This window comes from Cygnus olor, chromosome 1 (assembly GCF_009769625.2).
Source record: "Cygnus olor isolate bCygOlo1 chromosome 1, bCygOlo1.pri.v2, whole genome shotgun sequence".
Lineage (NCBI taxonomy): Eukaryota > Metazoa > Chordata > Aves > Anseriformes > Anatidae > Cygnus > Cygnus olor.
In genome coordinates, this window is record NC_049169.1 from 40397925 (window position 1) to 40422358 (window position 24434).

The 24434-nt window shown below is 41.0% G+C and overlaps 1 protein-coding gene across 13 annotated transcripts in view; it reads right to left on the bottom strand.

Moving 5' to 3' along the window:
• Positions 1–18557: 18557 nt before the first annotated feature.
• The window catches only part of KCNC2 (potassium voltage-gated channel subfamily C member 2), a 102894-nt gene continuing 97017 nt past the window's right edge, over positions 18558–24434 (bottom strand). For 3 of the 13 annotated variants that reach the window (XM_040553478.1, XM_040553537.1, XM_040553520.1), the window contains one exon: positions 18558–19691. In XM_040553478.1, coding sequence (XP_040409412.1) covers positions 19582–19691 — 110 coding nt within the window. In that variant the 3' untranslated portion in view covers positions 18558–19581. Of the gene's footprint in view, positions 22678–24434 lie in introns of all 13 variants that reach the window. The other 10 variants (XM_040553486.1, XM_040553543.1, XM_040553473.1 and 7 more) reach the window with 8 other exon arrangements.

The window sequence follows — 24434 nt, forward strand, 5'->3', positions numbered from 1 at the left end:
ATACTCTGGGCCCAGGTTCAAAATAAAGATTAAAGCCTAGCAATTAGCTACAAATCCTACGGCCTAATCCCATCTGTGCACTGAGCTGTGGCAGTGGCGGCCTGTGCCTGGCTGCAGTGCCAGGCTGACGGAGCAGTGTCACCTGCGTGCTGCTCGCACAGTAGCTAAATGGTTACCCAACAGCCAGGTGATCGATTTTGGGGGAAATCCATTGGTGAGGGATCCCGCAGTGATGACAGTGTCCTGAATCTGATCACTCCATATACACCCTGAGGAGAGATGCAGACATTGTTGGCAGCACCTTGCCTGGATCCCTCTTTTGGACAGCAGAGCGCCATCCCAGGGGCACACAGCACTTCCACGACTGTACCAAACTAAGACCAGTCCTCACTTGTCTTTTATCTGATGAGCCAGCATTAGGCAGTTTTGGCTGGAAAGTTAAGCTTTCTCACCAAGCACAACTGTTTCTAAAGCTTCTTGGGTCTTTTCCCAGCACTACCCGCTTGTCTCCTGTGGAGAGGAGTTTTAATAAAACTGTTACCGCCTGGTGGGGATAACAACTGTGCCACTAGGCACACGGAGCCAGCAGGACCATTAAGCTCAGATCCACATGCTGATCACTGGGATTTCATCATGTCTGTTTGGGAAGCTTGGGGAAAATTAAGAGAGAATGAAGCCAGAAGCAACTCAGATGCTACACACTGACATTTTGCTTTGTAGAAATCTAAAGAGCAGCTACATGGAAGTGTAGATTTTATATGCAGCTAGCTTTTTCCAGGAGCACAGAGTATTTTGCTGTCAATGTAAATATTGCATTTATGACTGTCATCTTTTTATCTGTTTCCTGTATGTTGTTCAAAAGGCACCCCTCAGTATGCTTCTTCTGGCAGTCGCTAAAATATTAAAACTCCCACAAGTCAAGTTATGCTCTGCTACAAAAGCACAGACATTATGTGCTATACACCAGCTGGATAAAGTCCATAAGTACATTAAAGTGTCCCTTTTGATGTTCTTTGAGAACATGAATGGCAAGCTAGTAATGAAATGATACTAGTGAACAACTTCGTATCCAACCATGCCAAATATGAGATTGCCTTACTTGAAAGGAACAATCTAGCCAAATTATCTTTCAAACCTCTGAAAAGAAAAAAAATCTTTCATGCAGGTAAGCATTTCAGAAGAATGTGGCTCAGCCAAATAATCATCATTTTGACATTTATAAAACTCACTTTGATAACAACCTCAGTGCACATTGCAATATTAATGCAGTTATAAGCACTGAGGCACAGGCTGAGCTTTACCTCTGCCAGAAAGTCAGAAGCAAACCTGGGAAAACAATTTAACTACTCTGACTTGCAGGCTTCCTCTGTGTCAGGCCACATCTCCCTTTCTGAAGATCTCCATTGCCATTTCTATGTTATATCCTGTGGTGTCTCAAAGTATGCTACAAGCCCCATAAGTCAGAGAGAAGAGAAGTTTGTACCCTAAGAACCTGATCCTGCAAAGGAGTTGCATGCATCTCTTTCTGTGTGGGTGTGCAGTTGGCAGCCCAGTTCCCAGCCCACCAAACCACGGCCAGTCTGTATCTGCCTGCAGGACAGGAACCTCCCAGGTCCAAGTCCTGCTCTACACAACCAAAGCATTCCCTGAGCCAAGATCTCGCTTGAGGAGAGACATCAGGAGCAGATAGGATGTCAAACTGAAAAGGAAGGAGGAGAAAGTGATATCAGTACAATGATAATATACACATTACTAAAATCAATTGAGATGGGGTATGCAGGAAATTGGTTCTTGGTCAACAGATCTTTGATATATGCTGAAAAAAAAGAGTAATTTTTAAGAAGCTGTATTCCATGAGCACAGCTTAATTCAGAAGGACTCTGTACGAGATGGAGAAAGCACAGCAGCAGCTCTTAGCTGCTGCAAAAATGAAGTTTATCAGGAGAGAGATGGATCAGTGACCATGGCAGCAATACTAAGAGCCTATGAGTTTTCCTTGTGCCTGTCTGGGTGTTACATGCTCTCTGTGCCTGCAGATCCCTTGTGCTAGACAGGCAGCCACTGCCCAGAATAGGCCAGCCTTCTGATTGCTTCTTTCCTCTCTGAGTTTAATTCCCTCTCATGAAAGCTAGCTGTCATTCAGGTGTTCCTATTAAATTTGTAGTCCAGAGTGGTCTGAGTGTTTTAAAAATTTACCAATGCTCCTTTTGTGTGAAATAGCTCTATGATATTCTAAGGAATTGTATTGTAGTTTATAAATATTTGATTAATTCAGTTGCTAAAATAATACCTTATCAGCTCCTCTCTGTGTTACACTCATATAAAGAGTTTAAGACTAATGTGTATGGATGTTGCGAGGCCCTGCTTTGGGGACCATAATTTGGGGACGAGGAAGCTCACAAAAGGCTGAGGTGACAGAGGAACAAGGATGTGGTGACTCATTTCCAAGTACACGGAGACATCTTGTCCTCAAGATTTGACAGCTGCACCTCCAACACCAATGCTGAGCACAAGGAGACATCATCACAAAACTGTGGAAGGGCTCCTGCCTCCCAGATGCTGACCTGCCCAGGACAGGGAAAGCAGCCATCATGCCAGGGGCAGGCAGCCATGAGGATTTACTGCTGGTAGTGGAACATCAGACCCTTTCGGCATTGGACTCCCTTAAGTAGTGTCTTGGAGGCACTGTGTGTTGCGTGTAAGCACTAGCAGGGGAGGACGAGAGTCCTTTTGTACACTCTGCTACAAACGGTACCAGGAAGGGGCATGGAACAACACACCAGAACGGTTTGATAGTCCACAGTTCTGGTACAAATGGCAACACATAGAGAATAGTTACTTGGTCCTTAATTTTAAGATACTCTTGGAAATACTTCCAGTGTGCCTCATGTCTCTGAAATCTTTATTCTTAAAATACTCTACAAAACTGATTTATTAGGAACTTCAGAAAGGACCTATGAGAAATAGGCTTACTTCTTATGTACCACCTTGGACATGGGAAAACCCCCAAGTCCTTGTATATCAGCTTTTACTGATTTTGTCATGTAGGAGTATAAAGGTATGAAATTTCCCAAAGAAAAATCTTGTTGGGCAGAACAGTACATATAATTATGTTAATGAATATCCCAAAGATGTGCAGTCTCCAGAGCCATTAAACATTTAATGCTGCTATTTCCAGGTTAATTTATGCTTGACTTTTTTTTTTCTTTCTGATGTCTGATTATTAGTAAGCAGAAGCTACAGTCACCCTTGAAAGAGAGATTAAGTTTGAAGCTGCCGAAATTTTCTTGACCGTGTTAAACATTTCCAGCAGATATTTGTGAATGATCAGAAAGATCTGAGTCACCTGACTGAAAAATTAGAAAAGGAAGCAGTCATTAAACAATGTCGCACAACAATACCTTACAAGATCTTTATCTGTTCAAAGGGCATTATTTTGCAGTGTAGATTCTGACCTTTTTGGCAGAAAAGTACTGTGTAAAGGACTTACACATTCAACCTTAGAAATAGATCACCTCAAGTCAGAAGTTGTTTAAAAAAAAGGCATGGAAAATTTTGAATAAAAGATGAAGCAGCCATTGGCAATTACCTTGGCTATGAGTAGCTGATAAACACTGAGTAAGGAGTGCTGTGAACAAACACAAAATTCTTAGTGGAAAAATATGGAAGTTAACATTTCCCTTAGAGATTTTTCATCTCCTCTGGGAACTCATGCTGGTGCCTTCACCAGATTGGTTGTTTCCCAGGTGAGGAAGGATCTAAACAGAGAACTGGGCGAGAAGCTTGTGGCTGATCTTCTTGCCAAGATCAATAGCATAAGAGCAATTACTAGGCAAAGGCATGTGGTGGAGTTGGGATGAAAATCAAAGCAAAAGGTCAAGAAGTTGAAGAGTCCTGAATTTTTATGACAGCAGAAGACAATGATTATAGCTATGTGGCAGAAGAAGAGATAATAAAGAGGCTGCACAAGTTATCTCAGGTGCTGGAAGAATTAAGTGCATTCGATGCATTATGCCTGTCCCCTGCATAGGCTAATCACTTCATGCTGACTTATTTTAGTAGATCTTGTGAGTGTCAGCTGGACCCTTTAGCACCAACGTACTCTTTGCATCTGTACTCTAAGCTCTCCATGGAGAATTGGGCAACTTTCATAATGCTGTGAGTATAACTGGAGATCACATTAAAAATGCCAAGGCACTTTCTAGGACACCAGTATTACCAGTAAGTGACCAAAGCACTGCCACTTCCTAAGGGTAGGACCACCTCGTGCACCTCCAGAGAGGGGTGAGTTGGAGGTCTGGGAGGGGCTGGGTGATCACTGACACCTGTACTTCCAGCACAGCAAACAAGGAGCGGTGCAGGGCTCTCTCTGCACTGTCTGATGAGAATCTTGCCTGAGCTCAGACATAAAGTGAGCTGGGGCTGCCGTAGTGCAGCTAAGGATGACACCTGGCAGGAGGCAATCATAATAATTAGCACTTGCATGATACGCTACCTTGGGCATTTTCTCAGCCCCTTATGTCAGTGGGAGGGAGAGTTCTCAATAATTTATTTTATTTGGAGTTCTTTTATAGAAAGAGGATTGTGCATCATTCCTGAGTGCCTACAGAAAAATGTATTTAAGGACCACACGAGAGTTATTTAGGGACTCAAAAATTTTAAAGAGGAACCAGAGACATTTTAGATTGACCATAGATGAACCGTGGCATTATGGAAAGTCTTAAGGTTTGTCACATATGCCAAAATAAGAGACAAAGTCAACTTAAACAGCCCATATTGGTATCAAGGAAAAGGGAAAATCTTGCTGTCTGAAGCAAAGTAGGCATCAGTTTGTTTAACCTGGTGACAAAATAAACAAACAAATAAATAAATAAATAAATATGCTTCTTATTTAGACTTATTCTAAAAAACTAGCAGAATCTCCTTTCTAAATCTGGATGTAAGCTGTCAAACACTTTACATGAATCATCACTTATTTTTTAATGTATTCATTTGAGCCATACCCATACAAATTTTTTGGTTTCATTTTTAAAAAATGCTTCTGTGATTTAATCTTATCAGTACCTCAGTTTAATTTGGGTGAGATCCACCTTTGTGCAGACTATGACTTCTATTCAATGCACTTCTTCAATCATTATAATAACAAGCAAATTTTAGGATAGTGAATACTTACTGTGATGGCCTTTGAAGAAAATGCCAAGTTGTGGATGCACACGACTGTAGAAAAACAAACTTTTAGCTGACACATAGTAATGTTTATTCCAGAAATTATAATTGTCTGAGAACATGGTCCAATGAAAGGAAAAATACTCTAGCATGAAATTGTTATATCAGTCACAGATAGCCACAGACAGCTGAAACATGGGTCACTCACAGACCCTGTGGACTCTACACTCACAGTTACTGATATTCAGATCTGTTTTCTTATATTAGGTAGTATTCCCAACTGATATCATTATGAGCATTTTTGGAACAGGAACAACCTTACAGAAATAAGAATTTGGCCCAGAATATATGCCTAAAATTTCATCTGTAGCATTTATATTTATATATGTATATATTTTTTCCCCCAGATCCATTCAAGACAATCATTTTCTATATCTGTCTGTATACTCAAAAGCAGTAAGAAAAGCTAAACTTTCAAGTTGAGTTATTAGTCCTAAATTATTATTTTTTTGTTTACAGGTAATCTAGATTTCCTTTCATAGTAACTTTTTTTGAACATTAATCTTTTCAGGAGCAGATTTTGGATGAGTGGGTTACTGTAAAACTTTGTGACTCAGCAGGTTATTTTTCTGTTGCATCTTTGCTGGTTTTTCCCCACTCTGCACGAAAACTTATTTATAGTTCAAAGATGCCTGCTCTTGGCACTCTGTATTTTAACTGGTGGCTTCTGATGTCTGAACATGACAACATTCACTAGTACTTTTTCCTCCAACTCTATTTTTTGTAATCTTCAGCTTCTATCTTCTATTATAAGCAACAGATATATACTTCTGCATGCATTAGTGCTCCTCATGTCTCTGCAATTTCAAAAGAAAATTTCACCATGCCACTTTGGTTTGAAAATGAGAAAGCAGATGCCATTTTGATGTTGTTTTAAAGAAAAGAGCAAAAATTGTGCTTGAGGCCAACCTGCAAGCCAGTGTGGATTTTATGTGAGTTTTCTGGAAAAATTACATTTCTAAACTTACCTTGTTACCGGTGAAGAATACATGAAATGTGGGAAGAAAATCAGAGACTGTGTATAAAGCAACAGCAGCATTCACAGCCCCTCAGTCTGACTGATTCTGTCAAAGCCACTCACACTTTTCTTGTGGTGGCCAAAGGAGCTACAGTTGTATAAGTCTTGCTCATGCTGTGAGACAGAGCAAGAAATAAGAATGAGTATACTGAAGAAGGGCTATTGTCCTTGTACTTCCCCTTCTTACTTCATGGTTGTTCCTCAGTTCAACTTTTGTCTGGCAATGGTTATAGTGGCAAAAATCTGGATGTTCTCACGTCCGATATATGTTATTTATATTGGTCCTCAAGCTTTGCAATCGGTCAACCAGTGTAAACTCACTATGCTGGTCACAATCCATCAGGGTTTCTTTTCATCAAACTGTAAAAGAATTTTCACATGGCCAATATGCATGAGATAGTGTTTATAAAGTTCTGAGAACAAGCTGTACTGAGGTTTGGGCAAGGTTGATAGGAAAAGCAAATCCTTCTCATACTCTTCATAGGTGGAGGGCTGTTCTATATATTTTTTCCCTTTTTTCCCCCAGAGTACATGCAGAGGTTTGTTGACAGTGTTGTGACTGTGGAGCAGTCCCACATATGGCTGATCTGGGCTATTCGTCCTGCTCTTCTGAACACCCCTCCTTGTGTTTTCATCCCTCCCATCAGTGTGCAGTGGGCAAACACTGTGTGCTCCCATAGTGTTCATCCTGCTTTCATCAGTAATTTTGATTCCTCATTTTGAAATTGTGCTCCTAATCTTAAATGGCAGGAAGAAATGTCTTCCCTGAAAGAAAGCTGGCTGTGCTGTGAACAGAGGAACATATGAGACATTCAATATTTGTGTCAATTAGGAGTGTTCGAATAGTGTTTACACCAATTACAAATGTTTGAATATTTTAATGACTTCTGGTTTTATTTTTTTTGTGAAAACGTTTGTGTGTTCCATACACTTGCATCAGAAGAGCTCATCCCTCTGCAGTGCTCATTGTCTATTCAGCCTCAGCCTGTGCAGAGTCGGTGTGACAAGCAGGAGCGTGGTAACCCCTGCACGATTAAAGCAGGACCTCTCTGTTCCTCTCCAGAAGGGCACGTATCTCCTAGCTGATGAGTCAAAGCTACCACATCAGAAACAGCTTACCCAGAAGTCAAAGCAGATTCAGTGAATGTTTAGCAATATTAATGAAAACTGAACGCAATCTCAATGGAAAGGGCTAATAGATATGGCTGAAAATAACTCAGTTGAAATGGAAGTTTCATGGTGTATTATTTTCAGCTTGCAACTGTAATTTTTAAAAATAGTTCATAATAACATCACCCTTTCACTGTTTGTTATATGAAGGAGGAAATCAAAAATGTTGGTGAAATCTATATCACAAGATAAAGCAATATATTTCAGTATTGTCAAGTGTTAAGAGAAAGTAAAACTGAATTCTCCTACTTTTTATGCAGATGGAAAAAATATAGCTCAGTTTGATCAAGATAAAAAAAAAAAAGATATATTCGAGATAATTATTGAAAGGAGTGACTTTTGTTATTATTGTAGTTTGATTGTTTATACACAGGAAATTGGAGTAAGTAGGAGTCTTTTGAAAGACTCGGGAGATGAAAATTAAGTAAGTGTACTAAGGGGCATCCATTTGATGACATGAAATCCTTAACTTATTTGGGGGGGGATTTTTTGGTCAATATAATACTTAGACAATGATCACATTAAAAATGTTCTAAAGCTTCAGAGCTTTGCAAGTATAGGTTTCTTTTCTTGTTCCTTTTTCTCCAGGAGAAAAAAAAAATGGTGCTGGTTAGTTTATTTGTAAGCCAGAGGAGGACTTCCAAAGGAAGAGTGATTTTGTCCAAATTAAAGCTGGTGGCAGGTTGTGAAGTGCCCATACACTCAGGGAATACCCTCGAGGTGTCCCCCAGGAGGATGCAGGAAGCTGCCCAAGCACTCATGAGCTGAACTGCAGACTCCTTTCTTCAGGAGAGATGGCTCCTGACACTGCGTCACTGGTTTGGGGCACCTGGAAGACAAATTTGGTGGTGCCAGCAGCCCGGCAGGGTGATGGTTTCCCCATGTTTTCCAGCAGCTGTGTGTGATGTGATAGAAACACCTGGCATGCCACACTATCCCAGATTGCTCAAAAAAATGCAGTGCTAAGGTCTGAAACGTGCAGTTCATTTATGTATGCAGTGTTGCTGCATTCATACTCACAAGCAGAACTTACAATGTCAGCAAGTGCTTGTCTGATGGTAAGGATCAAATTCCCTTTTGAGGGGAGCAGAGTTTTATTTTATCACATGCTGGTGCAGCAGCGCTGAGGAATCAGTGATCTCTTGAGGTCCCCAGTCCTGCCAAGGTCTCAGTGCTTCCCAAGCCACCAGTGACCAAACACACCACCAGCTCCCTTACAGCAGCTGTGTTTGGCATGCGTACAGGGAAGGGTGTCTTTCCAACTGCATCTTATCCTCTTTTACCAGTGCAAGGCCAAAGGTACCATTTACCTGAGTCGCAGCCTCCCCCTGCAAAGTACACTGTACACAGAACACCTTTCAGGAGTGGATGAGTAACATTGTTCTTTCAGGATTCTTTTGTTTGTTTTGCTCTGTTCTGTTTTGTTTTGTTTTTAAAATGAAGGAAAAAGAGGCCCAGACACTTGGCATTTAAGCCAAGACAGCACAACAATTTAACAGTTGAAGTTGGAATAACAGGGCTCCGGTTTCCACATCTAGAGCAGATCTACTCTCTCTGCCAGACCCATAAGCATTTAGGATCTTAAACCTCATAGATTTCAGTGAATCCCTGGGTCTCAAATGCTAGGCTGTCAACTTTATGCATTGGTCCCTGCTGTTGCTTTTTCCCTGGCTAAAGAGCAGAGTAGCCTGGCATTTTCACCCAGGTGAGCTGGTGTGGGCCAGTAGCAGGGTAGAAGCTTGTAGGACTGGAGTGCCCATGATGGAAACCACTCTCTGAGCCATGCCCTGCCTTCCCTGGGGCTTCTGAAGCAGGAGAAACCTGAAGTCAAACACTGGTAAGAGAGAGGGTTCCTGGGATCCTTCCTTGAATGTTTAGCAGTAAGTATGCTCTCTCTAAAACCCATTACCTGAAATCCGTGGTGTGAATGAAAAGACAGAATTTCCCCCTTGTTTATGTTTTGATTGAATCTTTAAAAGGTACGAGGAGGTCAGTTGTAGCGTTTTGGTATGCTTTTTAACAGAAACACGTATTCATTTGAAGTATGTAAAACTAAACACTGGTGGACTTGTAATCCTGGTGAGGCTAAAGACCGCATGCAGCTATGAAACTGTGAGCCAGCACTGGCATTTCAACTTCAGCTGCTGTGCTTTTGATGTCTCCTTGCAAGTGCCACAAGTTGATCTTGAAAGAGAAAATGGTGTTGCATAAAGGAAAAGAAGGAATTTCCTATGTTAAAGCTTAATTGGAAATTTAAGTTTGAATGACTGAAAGAAGAAATATCCAAGCAAGCAAACAAGCCCTGTTGTCACTTCAAACACAACCCGAAGCAGGCTCTGGGAGAATATGTTCATCCTGTATTCAAAATGCACACGAGCAACCATATTTATAGGGACCTGGAGCCCACATCCAGTGCACAGAGCCACTCACTGATAATAAGCCTTATGCTTGACCACATTGTTTTGGGCTGGTTGTGATGACAAAATGCATGTTTCCAACTTTCACGGTGACACTGCATTATATGGAGTGTCAGAGAGAGAAGAAGAAACCTCACCAGAATCAGAAACACACACTGGCTTCTCATTTTGCAGCCACTGAGCTTGCACAGGGTGCAGGATGGGGCAGGAAGGAGAGGAGCTGGTGGCTGCATGAGGTCTGGGAGAGGGCCCCTCACACTGTTGTCTGCAACTGGCAGGTTCCTCAGGTCTTGGTGCCAGCGGGCCAGCAGATGGACACAGGGGCCATACAGTGCACATTTGTCTCTCATCTCAGGCCCCTCCCTAGCCTGACAGTCCAAATCCACCCACATGCCCAACAGACAAAAAATCTGTGTCGTTATCTATTACAGCTGAGCTCCCAGAGGCACACTCCTGCCAAGAAATTTGAAGATGATAGGGTTCTAATGCATTCGGTGCTTGCAGCACAGCTCTGCTGCCCTGCAAGGAGCTCCATGAGTGAAGCCCACTGTGCAGAAGAAAACATGCTCATTGTCTCCAGATATGAGGAAACAGACCCCTGCTATAGTAGCTTTGGTGCCTGCTTCTTGGACAGACAGCATGTTTTAGCTGGCTTGCTAAAACTTCTGTTAGGGATTGCAGAGTAGCATTAAAGTTTGGGTTCTCTTGCACTTACCATGCACGCCTCCACTGGGTCCCAAACCAGGTGTCTGGCTGCAGATGGGAGATCAGATCCAGGCCGCGAAAGGGTGCTGGAAATGCAGGTGTAACACCAGAGCTGTGCCCTGGAGGTTGTCCACTCTGCATGGTGGGCTGGGAAGGGCTTTTTTAGGGAGTCAGGGTGTTAAATCCCAGTACTGGCTGTACTGATGCTGGCATCTCAGCTCTACGTGCTGAAACCTTTATGGGGAGGCAGATGGCTGCAGTCCCAGACCTTTTCTTTCCCCACGACATTGTTCCACCGAGGAACCAGCCAGCTCCACAGACCACCCCTGGGACCAGCTGCAAGATACAGATCATTAACCTGGTACTAGAGCATATGTCCCTGCTCTGCCTGCCTAGCAGTCATGTACAACACATCCCCAGGAGTGTTTTCAGGCTCACCTGAAAGCACATAATGCAAGAGTGGGAAGCCTGTTCCAGGTGCCTAAGGATGCACAAACAGAAGTCATGCCTCTTTCCAAACTTGATCTGTTTTTTTTTTTTTTTTTTTTTTTTTTTTTTTTTTTTTTCCCCAATGGACACAGGCAATGCAGGAATGTCTGAATCAAAAACTGACCTGTAACAGCCTAAAGATTCAAATACAGATAAGTGAAATGCTCCCCAGTACAATGGGCAGTAGAAGTCTAAAATCAGGCCCTGTTTGAAGGGTAGTGAGGACCATGAATAAAACTTGCTTCCGCCTAAGAATTGCTTACATCTAGGACTAGCATACGAAAACATTCCTAAAGTAAATTCTAGTAGTTACTCTTGGGGGATGTTTATTACCTGATATTTATTTAGCTGAAGCACTTATTTTCATTGTGTTTATTTTCTGGTCTAAATGAAATTCAGTATTACAGTAAGCCTTAAACAAATGTAGAAAGAATCATGTCAGTATTTGCCATTATTTTTGATAAATTATGATACATTCAGCACTCCAATCAGTCTGCTCAGTACTATCATATTGATTGGCAAATCAATAGTTCAGTGAATATATGGTTGGAAAATCTAATTTATGCATTTGGTTTCTAAGCAATCTTTTCTATCCGTTTTTGGCATGGACCTCAGCAGTGTCCCTGGCACTGGCCATATTCCAGTTGCAAACTGCTCTTCATTGACAGCTGTGCTGCTTTTAGACAACACTTTGTGGTTCCAAAATTTAATGTTTCCAACTGTGGCAGCCATTCAAAAGGAGCTGCAGAGAACTGCAAATTCATTCCAAGCTGGGTTGGAGCCAGCTAGGCAAGGGTGACATGTACAGCAAGTTTTAGTCAGCTTTACAGGAGACTCAGTCCTGCATTCCTCTATGCTTGTGCTTATGGCTTGAATTCACTTACCTTTTTCACCAACATCCCCTTCCAGCAGCTCCCATGCAGACCACAGCTGCACTGCAGCAAGTAGGGAGGGAAAGGAGGTATGGGGATAAATCCTGAATACAGGGTGGACTGATTGAAGCTAGGGAAGCTGCAGAAGGTGGAGAGCAGTAATGATACATGCAATAAATAAATAAATAATGTCCAGGTCTACATCGTGGTCTCAGGAGACTGGAAAAGGAAAAAAAGCAAGCAATGGACATGAAGTCTGCTTAAAACTTTGTGGATAGATAAATGATCTTCCACAAAGTGTTTCTGAGGTACATCTGGAGCTCACATGGTAGGCTGGTTCCAGTCAGGGATTTATTTCTTACATTGATGAAAGAGAAAAAAGCTTGGGAGTCAGAGGAGACGTGTCAATCCCACACACACCCTGCATGAGCTGCTTCCTGAGCAGGCTGAGACTGCACATGGCCTTCCTCTTCTGAGAAGAGTACAGGAGATGAAAAAGAGGCTATTTCTGAGGAGAATGGAGGGAAATGATTATGAAGCAGTCTTGGTGCCACAGGGATAAAGCACGGGGAAGGGCAGGTGGTGGAGTAGGGGCACGATGCCTATGTGCTGAGCCTCTGTGTCCCCATGAGGATGGAGTCAGACAGGGAGATGCTGCCCCTCCCACAGGGCCTGAGAGAATCCTGCCCCGTGCTTCACCACTAGAACTAAAAAGTAACCAGCAAAATATTAAACAGAGGAAGCAAGGACACCTTTTTCAGTACTCCTAAAAAGAGGAGAGTAGGAAATAAATTCACTGAAGTAAGTTTAACACTTGTTTGTTTGATTGTGTGTTTGTTTTTCAGGAGCTAGGTCACCCAGACAGCCACTTCATTTTGTATCTTTGCATTAGGATTTTCTCCAGCAGTTTTAATTGATGTGATTTCAATTTCCTTGATACTATCATTTAGGAAAATTCTGGAACTGCAATTCAACACATTATGATTTGCCATCTTCCAGTTAACAGCCCAGCTTCAGCTGCTGAGGGTTACATCAGGCTGGTAGCCAGTCACTAGTAGCATTCCCCTGGGCTCCATTTTGGGGCCAATTCTCTTCAATGTTTTCATCAATGACTTGGATGTTGGACTTGAGTATACTACGTAAGCTTGCAGATGACACTAAACTGAGAGAAGCTGTTGACTCCCTCGAGGGTAGAGAAGCCTTGCAGAGAGATCTTGACAAATTAGAGGACTGGGCAATCAACAAGTATATGGCAATCAACAACCCTGGCTGTATATACAGACTGGGGGGTGAGAGGCTGGAGGGCAGCCCCACAGAAAGGGGTCTGGGGGTTCTGGCTGACAGCAAGCTGAACACGAGCCAGCAGAGTGCCCTGGCAGCCAGGAGGGCCAACCGCACCCTGGGGTGCATCAGGCCCAGCACTGCCAGCCGGGCGAGAGAAGGGATTGTCCCGCTCTGCTCTGCGCTGGGCGGCCTCACCTCCAGCACTGTCTGCGGTTTGGGTGCCACAACATGAGAAGGACATAAAACTGTTAGAGAGTGTCCAAAGGAGGGCTACAAAGATGGTGAAGGGTCTAGAGGACGTGACACATGAGGAGCAGCTGAGGTCCCTTGGTTTGTTCAGCCCAGAGCAGAGCAGGCTGAGGGGAGGCCTCATGGCGGCCTGCAGCTCCCTCACGAGGGGAGCAGAGGGGCAGGCGCTGAGCTCTGCTCTCTGGAGACAGTGACAGGACCCGAGGGAACGGCATGGAGCTGGGACAGGGGAGGGTCAGGCTGGGTGTTAGGGAAAGGTTCTGCACCCAGAGGGCAGTCGGGCACTGGGACAGGCTCCCCAGGGCAGTGGTCACAGCACTGAGCCTGCTGGAGTTCAAGCAGCATTTGGACAATGCTCTCAGACACAGGGTCTGATTTTTTGGGTGGTCCAGTGTAGGGCCAGGAGTTGGACTCGATGATCCTTGTGGGTCCCTTCCAGCTCAAGATATTCTGTGATTCTTTGATTCCTTTTTTTTTTTTTTTTTTTTTTTTTTTGTTAATAGGTATTCACAGAGATCAGTTTGTCCCATACTGAAACAGATATCTAAGCCGTGGGTAAAATCACTTCCTGGAGGTTCTTGACCTTCTTTCTTGCTTAGATCTAGGGAACGCCAGGTGGCTTGACTGGAGTGGGCACCAGGCACACACAAGACAGAGGTGCTGCAGCATACTCTTCGGCTAACCTGGGTGCGAAGGTGACAATGCCCTTCTCCTCCCGACTCCTGCACTATGGCAAAGTTCAGCACCCCAAATGCAGCACTTGCCCAAGCCATTCTGCTTTAACCACAGTAAACAGTGGAGGATGGAGAAAGGGGAACAGGGCACAGATGAAAGCTGGGGCTGCATATCCTCATGGCTATTGTACTCAAAGCAGAAATGGTGACCTCTGTGATAATTCACAGGCAATATTTATCATTATCTTTCCAGCTGAAATATGTTTCAATACTAAATTGTTGGTGATAAATATTCTGGAAATGCCCATGATATAGGCAAGTTGCTTACCAAAACCTAGTTTCTCTTAAGTAAGCCAAGGAGAGTTTTGCCATTCATTTCAGTGAGGTTGTTTCACCCTGGAAACTTACCTAGATAATGTCCTTTGCTGAGAACACCCTTAAATAATTACAGATGGACCTATTAAGTTTGTGTGTAAGTTCTTTTCTGAGCTCAGACTTAGTGTTGTTAAGCGCTCTATTGTTCTATTCACAGATTTAAAGCAAAATTACCAAGGGTTAAGTTGAGGTTGTAAACAGCAGTAGCTAAATAAATCTTGTTGTCATGATTTCCAACCAACACAGAGTTCCAGAACTGGAAAAGTTACAGTCAATGTCAAGGCACTGACATAAGGAAAGCTGTGTATTTTTACTTACGTGTAGTTTCAGTTACATGCAGCGGGTTTCACAACAAATCAAGAATACCATGTCCCTCAGTGCTCCCTTTCCCCTCCTCTCTGGTGTTCCAGTTCAGAAGAAGCCTGATTTTTCATGCTGGCAAAACATGAAAAAACACTGGCAAACAATGGGATAGTTCTAAGGCTTTCAGAGTGCCAAACACTGCATTGTACCGACAGTATTTATAGCCATGAAGGAAATTAGATTTTCATAAAACCCTGGTGCTGAATTTAGTCACAAAGCAAGGAAATCCCTGTAAGAAACTGAAAATCTGTTCTATATTTAGAATCAGCCTAATAGGATAATGTGGCTATGGTTTACTATTCTTCAGATTGATGGAGTTTTGCATTGTTTCCCTGCAAAGGCTAAGATTCTTAAATAAGTCTGATCTTGCTGCTTTTGCAAATAAGCTGTCTTAAGGTCAAGGAAAACAGCTTCCACTTTCATCTTTTAGTAATTCATTACCTTACGCAGGTCTAATGCTGCTCTGAGGAGGCTGATAGGGGATTCTCTACTTTCTTTGCTTTAAAGGGTGTTATGTTTTCAGTCCTGTAGAGGTCACAGCCATGCTGTAGTGAGAACACTCACTTTCAAACAGTACTGTCTGACTTGCCCTAGCAGTTTATCCCCAAATCCTGTTTTAGAAGAAAGCCTGAGAGCTTCATATAATAGCACCATGCAGCAATGCTCTAACCAGGTGCAGAGGATAAAATGAACTCAGCCTGGAAGTTTCAGGACAGCCTGGCTGTTGTCCTTGTTTTAAACTGACCTCAATATTTCCACCTGCAGATAATACAGGAGATATTAAATGAAATGTTTAAGTGTTGGTGTCAAATTTTCAAAAAGTGTCCATCTCGTACCTTTTTCTGTTTTGTTTTAAACCTGCTAGATTATTGCCAACTCTGAGTGTGAAGATGGGAAAACAGGAATCTGAAATCTGTCAGCTGTTCAACAAGATGCTGGTGAGAAAAAAATGCAAGCACCAGAAAGCTGGCTTTTGGGGAGGAGGTTGCTGGGCAGGGGGAGGTATGCACTTGTTGCTAGCAAGCAACGAGAAGCCACAGGGAGTGACTTGGGTGCTCCTGCATTGGGGTGCTTCCACATCAGGGGCTGGAGCACACCCCAGTGCTAAGTAGCCACCAGGCACAGATTTCCTTCCCACAGAGATGGAGTGTGCCAGACCTGCATCTCTGGGACCAGGAATCAGATACCTCAGCAATTTCAAAGTGTCCCAGGGATATCCAGTTAAGGAGGAGGGAAATGCTGGTGTTGGCACACCAGTTAGGTCCCCAACACAAGGACATGTACACCAAGATCTCAGTATTTGCTCATGAGCCATTTCTCTGCTGTAGAAACCATCATTTTTAAAATAACTTGTCTCTTTATTAATTAAATAACAAGGGAGAAATAATGTATCATAAAAATATTAATATTTCTGATAACTTTAACTTGATAGAAACCTTTGCTTTTTTTGTAATTTCTTCTCGCTTAGTTAGTATTCAAAGGCTCTATTATAGAATCGTTCAAACCACTGCTTGTAATACAGCGTATTAATATATTCATTTTCTCTTTCTAGTAGCAGTTTTCCATTCCAATTTCCTTAATCTGACTCCTGCATGATTTATTCTGATGATAAAATGCCCTCCTCTTTCATATAGTCTAATTCATTTATGACTTTTCAAATTCATATCTTCATATTAAATATTCTGGCAAGTTTGCTCATGTCACATTGGTCCCTTCCCCCTCTGGTTTTCAGGAACCAGTCTGAACAGAGGCTTCTTTACAATTCCTTCTCTTTTAGCAGTTTTAATTTAATCCAAACCTTTTGTAAGAGAATGTTTAGGAACAATAATTTTTTTCCACGCTTGAAAAAGCCTTCAACACACAGCGTGATCTTAATTATCGTAAGCTGCATGCTTCTTAGCAGTTCCTGTGGCAGTTTGTAGTAGATACCTGTAAGACTTAATACAGTGTCTCAAAGTTAGGCGGGCCAGCAAAGTTTTCGCAGTGCTGAATAGAACCTCATAAGAACAGTAACTATGTTCAAGGTCCAAAGGTACCGTAAGCTGCTCATCTCCACAATATGTCACAGATTTTGATCTCTGCACCAGTCCTGCTATTGCATAAGTTTATCTTTCAAAAAGATGCTAATTTTTGACATTAGAAGGTTACAGTTTCAAAAGCCAACCATCATCAGCCTTTGGTAAGTTGCTTTAGTGGATGCATTGTTTCTAACCTTATTTCCAGTTTAAATTTATCCACTTCTGACTTCTAATCCTTAAGTCTTATTTATTAAAGGCTTAAATGATCTTTGGGCCCTTCAAGCAGGTCCATAAGCTCCCATCACCACCGCTTGATGACTATTTGATCTACAGGATACCTACATTCATACAGCCTCTTCCTTCTTGACCCAAAGCTCTTTTTTCCAAGCGCAGTTCTGCTGCAGGGCTGAAGGTCCCTGGGGACTGGTGTAGATTTGCTCTGTGTAAGCACATCACAGTGGCTGGGTGAGCAAACCCCCTTTTACAAAAGATCATTTTACTTATTTTAAAGGATGGCCAAGAGAAGAAATGGATGCAAATGTGCTGCCCATCCTTTACGTAGTATCTGAGACATAAGAAAAGTGCATTACCCTGAAGAGGAAAACCTAGGTTCATAGCCTTCCTCAGTCTGAGCAAGTTAAACCTTGCTGGTCGACTGCCCGTAACAATGCCCTGCCTCCCCTTCCGGGGCCCTGAAGCCAGAAGGGGGCTGGTGTTTGAGTGGTAGTGGTTAAGCAAACTCTCCCTCTTAGAAAAGTCAGATTTGGGTTATAGCCCCAAGACACAGGAACTGTTAATGAACTCACCATTCCCTTGGCCTCCCGGTCAGTTTTGAAAGAAAACATCTGCACATAGGCTTAGTTCTTGGGGGGGGGAAGAGGAGGGGATAAATAGCTGCAATCAGGATGTTCTGGTCGCAAGGTCCTGTATTGGTAGTCATTAGTGTTTTCTACTGTCTTGCCCAAAACAATGCACGACCTGGTCTGCATCCTATTTAGGGCTTCTCACTGTCCCCGGGTAGCACTGAGGAAAGGCAGACATCTCTCTCTCTGTGCTTGGGGCAGGCATCAGACATGCACGACTGGAGCTGGCTGTAAGCCCTGTCCTGGTTGACTGCTATACCTCTTCTTCATGTATGTAATGCTTACAGGGCACAGTCCAGGCAATTTTTAACCTTTTAGGCAAACTCAGAACATTGAGCTTTGATATCATGTCACTTAACACATTTTCCAAAACTTGAACGCTTTTGGGGCTTGCTTTCTGGAATCTTCCTTATGTTCCAACACCTTTGTAGTAACAGCCTCTCAGATCATGCATGCAGATCTACAAGTACCCTCACCCCCTCTGATATTCTGCTTATGTATTCATGGATTTCACTGATTGCCCCAAATACCCTTTGATGCCCTTTGATTAGAAGTTTTAAGCAATCATTTGTCACTTTTTTTAGGTTCACTTCATACCAGAATGCAATAGAACTGTTTTGAGACCAATAATATCTAGACCAATTACAACTTCCACAGAAGGCGTGGGCTCATTAAAAAGAAGGAAGATTTTATATTGGTTTAGAAGCCAGCTCATGCTAGTCATTGAATTAGCTCCTTATGTGCCCCAGGAAATTGGTTTGAGAATTGGGATGGCCAGTGGCAGGCAAGGGACCGATACTGCTAAAGAAAGCGCATGAGCCACTTCAGATGATATGTTTCAAGTTCCTCCCCAGGTCTTTTGCCTTTTATTCTCCAATTCAGGTATTACATTGCCACTGGTTTCCACCAGGATTGTGCATGCACCTTGACATGTTCACAGAAGTTCCACAGTACAGAGTTTCACAACTGGGACAGGTCCCTACAATTGGGACACCAGGGTGACAAAACAGATTTTGGAGAATTTCTCACTGAATAAGATGGAGAGAACATAATTACCACATCATACCACTACAATGCCTCATAAACATAGAATAGACTAGATCCATTTACCACAAAAATCACAGAAAGTAGCTGATCAATGAATCTCTTTTATGTAAAATATACATTTTTAAGATATAATTTTAATACATCTTTTATATTTATTGATGTTGGGTTTGCAACACTTTGAATTAAAAAAGAAAAAAAAAAAAGGAAAAAAAATAGTCTTGCTGCCAGAATTTTATTTCTCATAATACTTATAGTCTGAGGTAACAATGAAAGAAGACTGTGTGCTGTGAACAAAGTCAGTGATGTTTGTCTGCAGTCACATTTCTCTTATCAAAGTGAAAAGTAAACATAGGATTTGGCATGTACACTAGAATTCATACAAATATAGATCATGGCAAACTGAGAAAGCAAGGACTTAGGCAAACCTACTCTGTTCATTTTTGTGACCTTTGCAAAATATACCATTGTTATGACAGAAGTCAAGACAGATGTAGTTTACACCACTATCATTATTAAGTGTGTGTCTTTGTATGATCCACAGCACAACTTACTGCAGGAACCAGCAATAATATGCATCAGGGTGTGGGTCTTTGCATGGAGTCTTAGCAATGATGACTTGAATTCAGCTTTCTTTGATATAGATAAAAACTGATATTCCATGCACACACGTTTTATTTACAGCTGACTCATCAACAGTGACTAGTCACCCCTTCCTCTGGCAGCAGTAATTATGAGCAGTCGTTAATCTTCTTTAACAAACTCTACTTCCCAAGTAAAGTCTCAGTGACCTCCTCAGGGTGTGAGATGTTTATCAGGGCCCATTCAGCAGCAGCAGTCTCTTTCCAGTACAGTCCTTGGTATGGCTAAATTCCATTGTCCCTTTTTCAGCAGTCAAAAATCCATGATAAATTCTGTACAACACTGTAGTTAATATAACAGCAGCACCAAATATTATATTAATTCCTTTGCTAAAAGCTTTTTTCAATTATCTCTCTATTGACAATATTTTACCAAAACTAAATCAATGTACATCTCTAAATATCAGAAATGTATACTTTGATAAATACATTATTGTACAAGAATTCTGACATGCAAGTCATGCTGTTGGGCTAGGCTATATACAGAAGAACATGTTACATGGTCAACAATAAGTTATAATTCTTGTCCTAACAAAAAATAAAACATGACAATCAGGGATTATTCAACAATCTCAAGGATCTCTTAAGATCTCAGTAGTTACAGACTTCCCTATATAATTCTAAAATTCTGCATTTTAGGGTAATTGTTCCTCACCAGCCCAGAAAATCAAATCTGCTATTGCATTTGTTCCGTTGCATAAATACAGGTTTATATTGAATGAAAAAGCCACTAGAGAAGATACAGTTTCAGAACTGTAACGCATGCTGGTTGCTAGGAGGAGGATTGATGCAATAGGCAACCGGTCAGCATTGTAAAATCATTACTAAATCCCACTCAAAAAATCTTCAGAGTGCTCACTCTGAGTTAGTTAGTCTATATAATACTAACTTGCACTTGAAAAATATATTTATGTCTTTATACACATACGTATAGTTGATGTGAAAAAAAATAAAAAATAAAATGAAGAAAAGGAGAAAAGTGTCCTTAGCCTTAAGAGAGGGGGCATTTTAACAGTATCTGTGCTTTATGGAGACGGATGGAGAATACAGTAGACAAGTTGCAAAACAGACAGACAGACAAACAACACATAGGACAAAGCACCTCAAAAAACATTGACTGAAGAATTTTTAAATGCTCATGAGCCAGAGGTATGAGTCTGGTCAAAAACCCCACTTGAGAGCTACTCTTACAGTGGAACAAAAAAAGCCCCCAGTTATCTTCTCGATTTTACTTGGTACTCAGCCTCTGAAAATGTTGAAGAACCCTGGAGTAGAGAAATGACTATAGTACCAAGCAGCACTTGCTAGCTTAAAATTGCAAGTCTGGATGGCGTTTACCTTTCTTGCATGTTTTGTGCCTTCCCCAAGCCATTAAGAAAGAGATCTGGCTTCTGCTTGCGTGTAACCAGTAATGACAACCTCTTTGCAGTTATCTGTGTGCAAACAACCGGAGACATTCAGAACTCTGATACAGTAATCCAGTACCAAAGTAAGTTAATCACAAAATAAGACCATTTATAAACAAGTAGATCATTAAAAAATAAAAGAGAAGGTTAAACAATGAAAAACAATCCCACATGCAGACCAGTTTATCAGTGCTTTCATTTCAGCAGGATGGTACATGGAGAGTACACACATCCAGAGCCCTCTGTGGTCTCCGCGATCGGCAACACTGCTTGTCAGGTAATGGAGACAGGATGGTCCATGCAAATGAGCAGACCCAAGTCACATTGGGTGCAACCAAGACACGATTCCAGACATCTTCAGAATGGATTAGAGTCACAAGAAATGGAGGTTCAATGGAGTGACAGATAATTAGTTGGAAGCACATTATTTTAAGTAAATTTCCCTGAAAAACTGCTTATTTATTGAATATACTGGCCAATGGCATCCACTAACTGTCCTTTTATTGCCACAGGAAAGTAGGACAATATAGTAGACGAAAGAAGAAGCGCTACTTTAGATAATCTTTAAAAGCCAAGATAGAAATCTTCAGCTACCCAAGTGGCATTTCTTACTACTGACAGTTATATCATGCAGGAGTTATACCATATTTGTGGAGCCTATGGTTAATGCTACATTTATTTCCAATATGTGGTAAACAGTATTTGAATTAATACTATATAGCCGATTGATGCCATCTGGTTTACAAGATAGAAGGGATGGGAGACCGAGAGCGCCTTAGAGGACAAGGTGAGCTGTAGGGTGATGTTACTGGAGACAGTCGCAGAGCATTGCCTGTCAAGCCAGCTATGTTGTTTAAGCTTCGAGATTTTTCGTAGCCTTGTATGAGAAAATGCACAGACATCAGTTGAATTCAGCCAAAAAAAAAAAAAAGTAGACAAAGACAAACAATACAATGTAGTGTAATCCAAGGAGCTATCTGGGACTCAGAAGGAATCTGCCTGCAAAAGAACTCAGTGCAGAGAAACAGTACTGCCAAAAGATATCAACAAATAAAATAATTTATGAATTAATGCAGTTATTCTTTCCCAGGAAATTAAACAGAACACCATGTAAGAGGTTTGGCCTTTTCTTTCCCATCCCCATGTGCACTTTGTGCCACTCTATTGGCGTCATCAGGGTTGCACAGAGCGTAAGATAAAAGATCCCAACAGAGTTTTTGGGTGAGCTATCTGACTAAGCATAATCAAAAACCCATTAAGACAGACTATAAAAACTGTTAGAATGATATAACCTCTGTTAAATCCAATTCCTAATAAAGGGAGATTTTTCTCTAAAAATAAAATATTAAAAAAAAAAAAGAAAAAAGGCATAAATTAATTGTAAGTCATTTCTGCAGAGCGTTGAATGATATGATGGGAAAGAAGCTCCATATTCATAAATGTTAACCCTAAGACTTTTTGTCTACAATTAAACTATAAGATAGCAGAGTTTGACGTATTTGCAAATGCTTTCTGATTGGTAAATTTAAGTTACCGTATTTGTGTTCCTTCTCAAGCCAACTGATATAAAATAAATGGTGTTAATCCACATAAGCAACTAGTGAAGAATTAATCTTTAAATAAGGCAACAACATGATGCTTCACAATTTGGAGAGAACATTGCACTTGCAGACATTTCTGTTAATACACACTGTGAGCTGTAGCTACCTAGTTCTTGCTACATATACATTGTTCTCACCTTGTAGAGTCTATGCAAAATACTGTAAAAGCATTGCTTTGCTCTGTCTCACTATCTTCATACTCAAATATTTTCAACAGTGCCTGAATAATTCTGCTTATGAAGAAAAGGATCAGCCCATTGGTCTGGAAAGAGATACCAGAAAGAAGAATAAAATGAAGATCAAGCTGGATGGAATGTTGCTCCTAAAGTACGCATACAGTTTCACTGCAAGCAGGAGAAGTCCCATTGATTTCAGTGGCACAACCTATTTCCTTAAAAATTAGTATGCACCTAAGCATTTGCCAGGTTAAAACATTCAAGTGTAATTGTCTGCTGTGAACTGCTGTGAAATATTGAGACCTTTCCCACAGAAATTATACAATGTCAGTAACAGTGCATCTAAGCATTACGTGGGATGTCAACAGATTTTTTTTTTCTAATTGAAACAGTTACTAGTTCAAATTCCAAATCTCCATATAACAGACCACAAGCAATTAACATCTTCAGGAAAAATCATATCTTAGGTTCTCCCCAGAATAGATACTCTTTACGGAAGCATTGTACCTCTATTTTTGTTTGTACAGGTCCCAAGCTATTGAGAGCCATGGTGAAAAAAATATGTAGCAATAATAATAATAATAAAAATATTTCTTACCTACTGAAAATTGCATACTGTAAAACTGAACTTAAAACAAAAGTATAACCTCATGTCTGCTAAAACGTTATGCAGTGTTATCTCCAGATTGCAAGGGCAGGCTGAACTGTGCTGCTTGATAGACTTTTGATACATTTCAAATCCAGCCTCCTGTTTCTGAGTATTTACACAGATTAGAAAGAATCATGTTTGAAAGCGGAACAGAAGGAACACACAATGCTAATATATATATGTAACCTCCCATTTAAATTTAATGCTTACAAAACAATTCAAAAGAATAAGGTAGCTTTTTTACACAGAAACTAGGATTCATTTTATATATGTATATATTGTTCTGGATACTTCTCTAATGATAATAGAAATGAACTGATAGAGGAAGGTGGTAAAGATGACAAAGAAAACAGGAACTCCTAAAAAATCAAAACCAGAAATACAAGATGAATAGACATAGAGGCATAATCCAAAATCAGTGACTTCCAGATAGATCAGTGGGGTTTGGATCAGCTCTGAATCAGTATCATCTTAGAGATGGAGATAAGCGCCAATGCAGAAAAGCTCAGAATAAATGATGATTCAACACAACCAAGAACCAGCCAAGGAACAAACCAAACAAGAAGGATATACAAAAAGAAAGAAAGCAAAAAATAAAACAAAATGAAAAACTAGTAGACTTAATGTGTGATTAAATTCAAGAATTCAAATTCAAAAATTCAAAGATGCTACTTATAAGCTAGCTTCCCTACTCTATAGTTATCATTAGAGCCAGTCAAAAAGCACACTTCTCATTGAGAATATGTAATTTCTGAACTCAAGCCCTCTTTTTCTGGTAGAAACTGAAACAATTAATTTTCTCTTGAATCTAGATTTTGCAATGAAAATATTCACGTATTCCCCATATAAAATATGTTTTATTGTTATACAGATACGTCATTAGTACTAACGGGCAATTTCTTCCATTACTTCTGTTCCATTCTAAGTACAGTTACAGCCAAGTTAACAGCACTCCAATGCTTATACTAACATTTCTAAAAGAAGTCCAGAACCTTATCTTGCGAGATGCCATGGCATTCTGCATTATAAGGGTTTTTCTGACCTCCCCAAAAGACAGGACCCTTACTGTTAGAGATATTGTAAATAATCCTAGTTGTGAAGAAGACCATGCAAAGTCCTAAATCTGTGTGCAGAAAAATTTTTGCTACCAAGTCCTATTTAATCTGAATGTTATTTATAGGAATTTGTAAAATG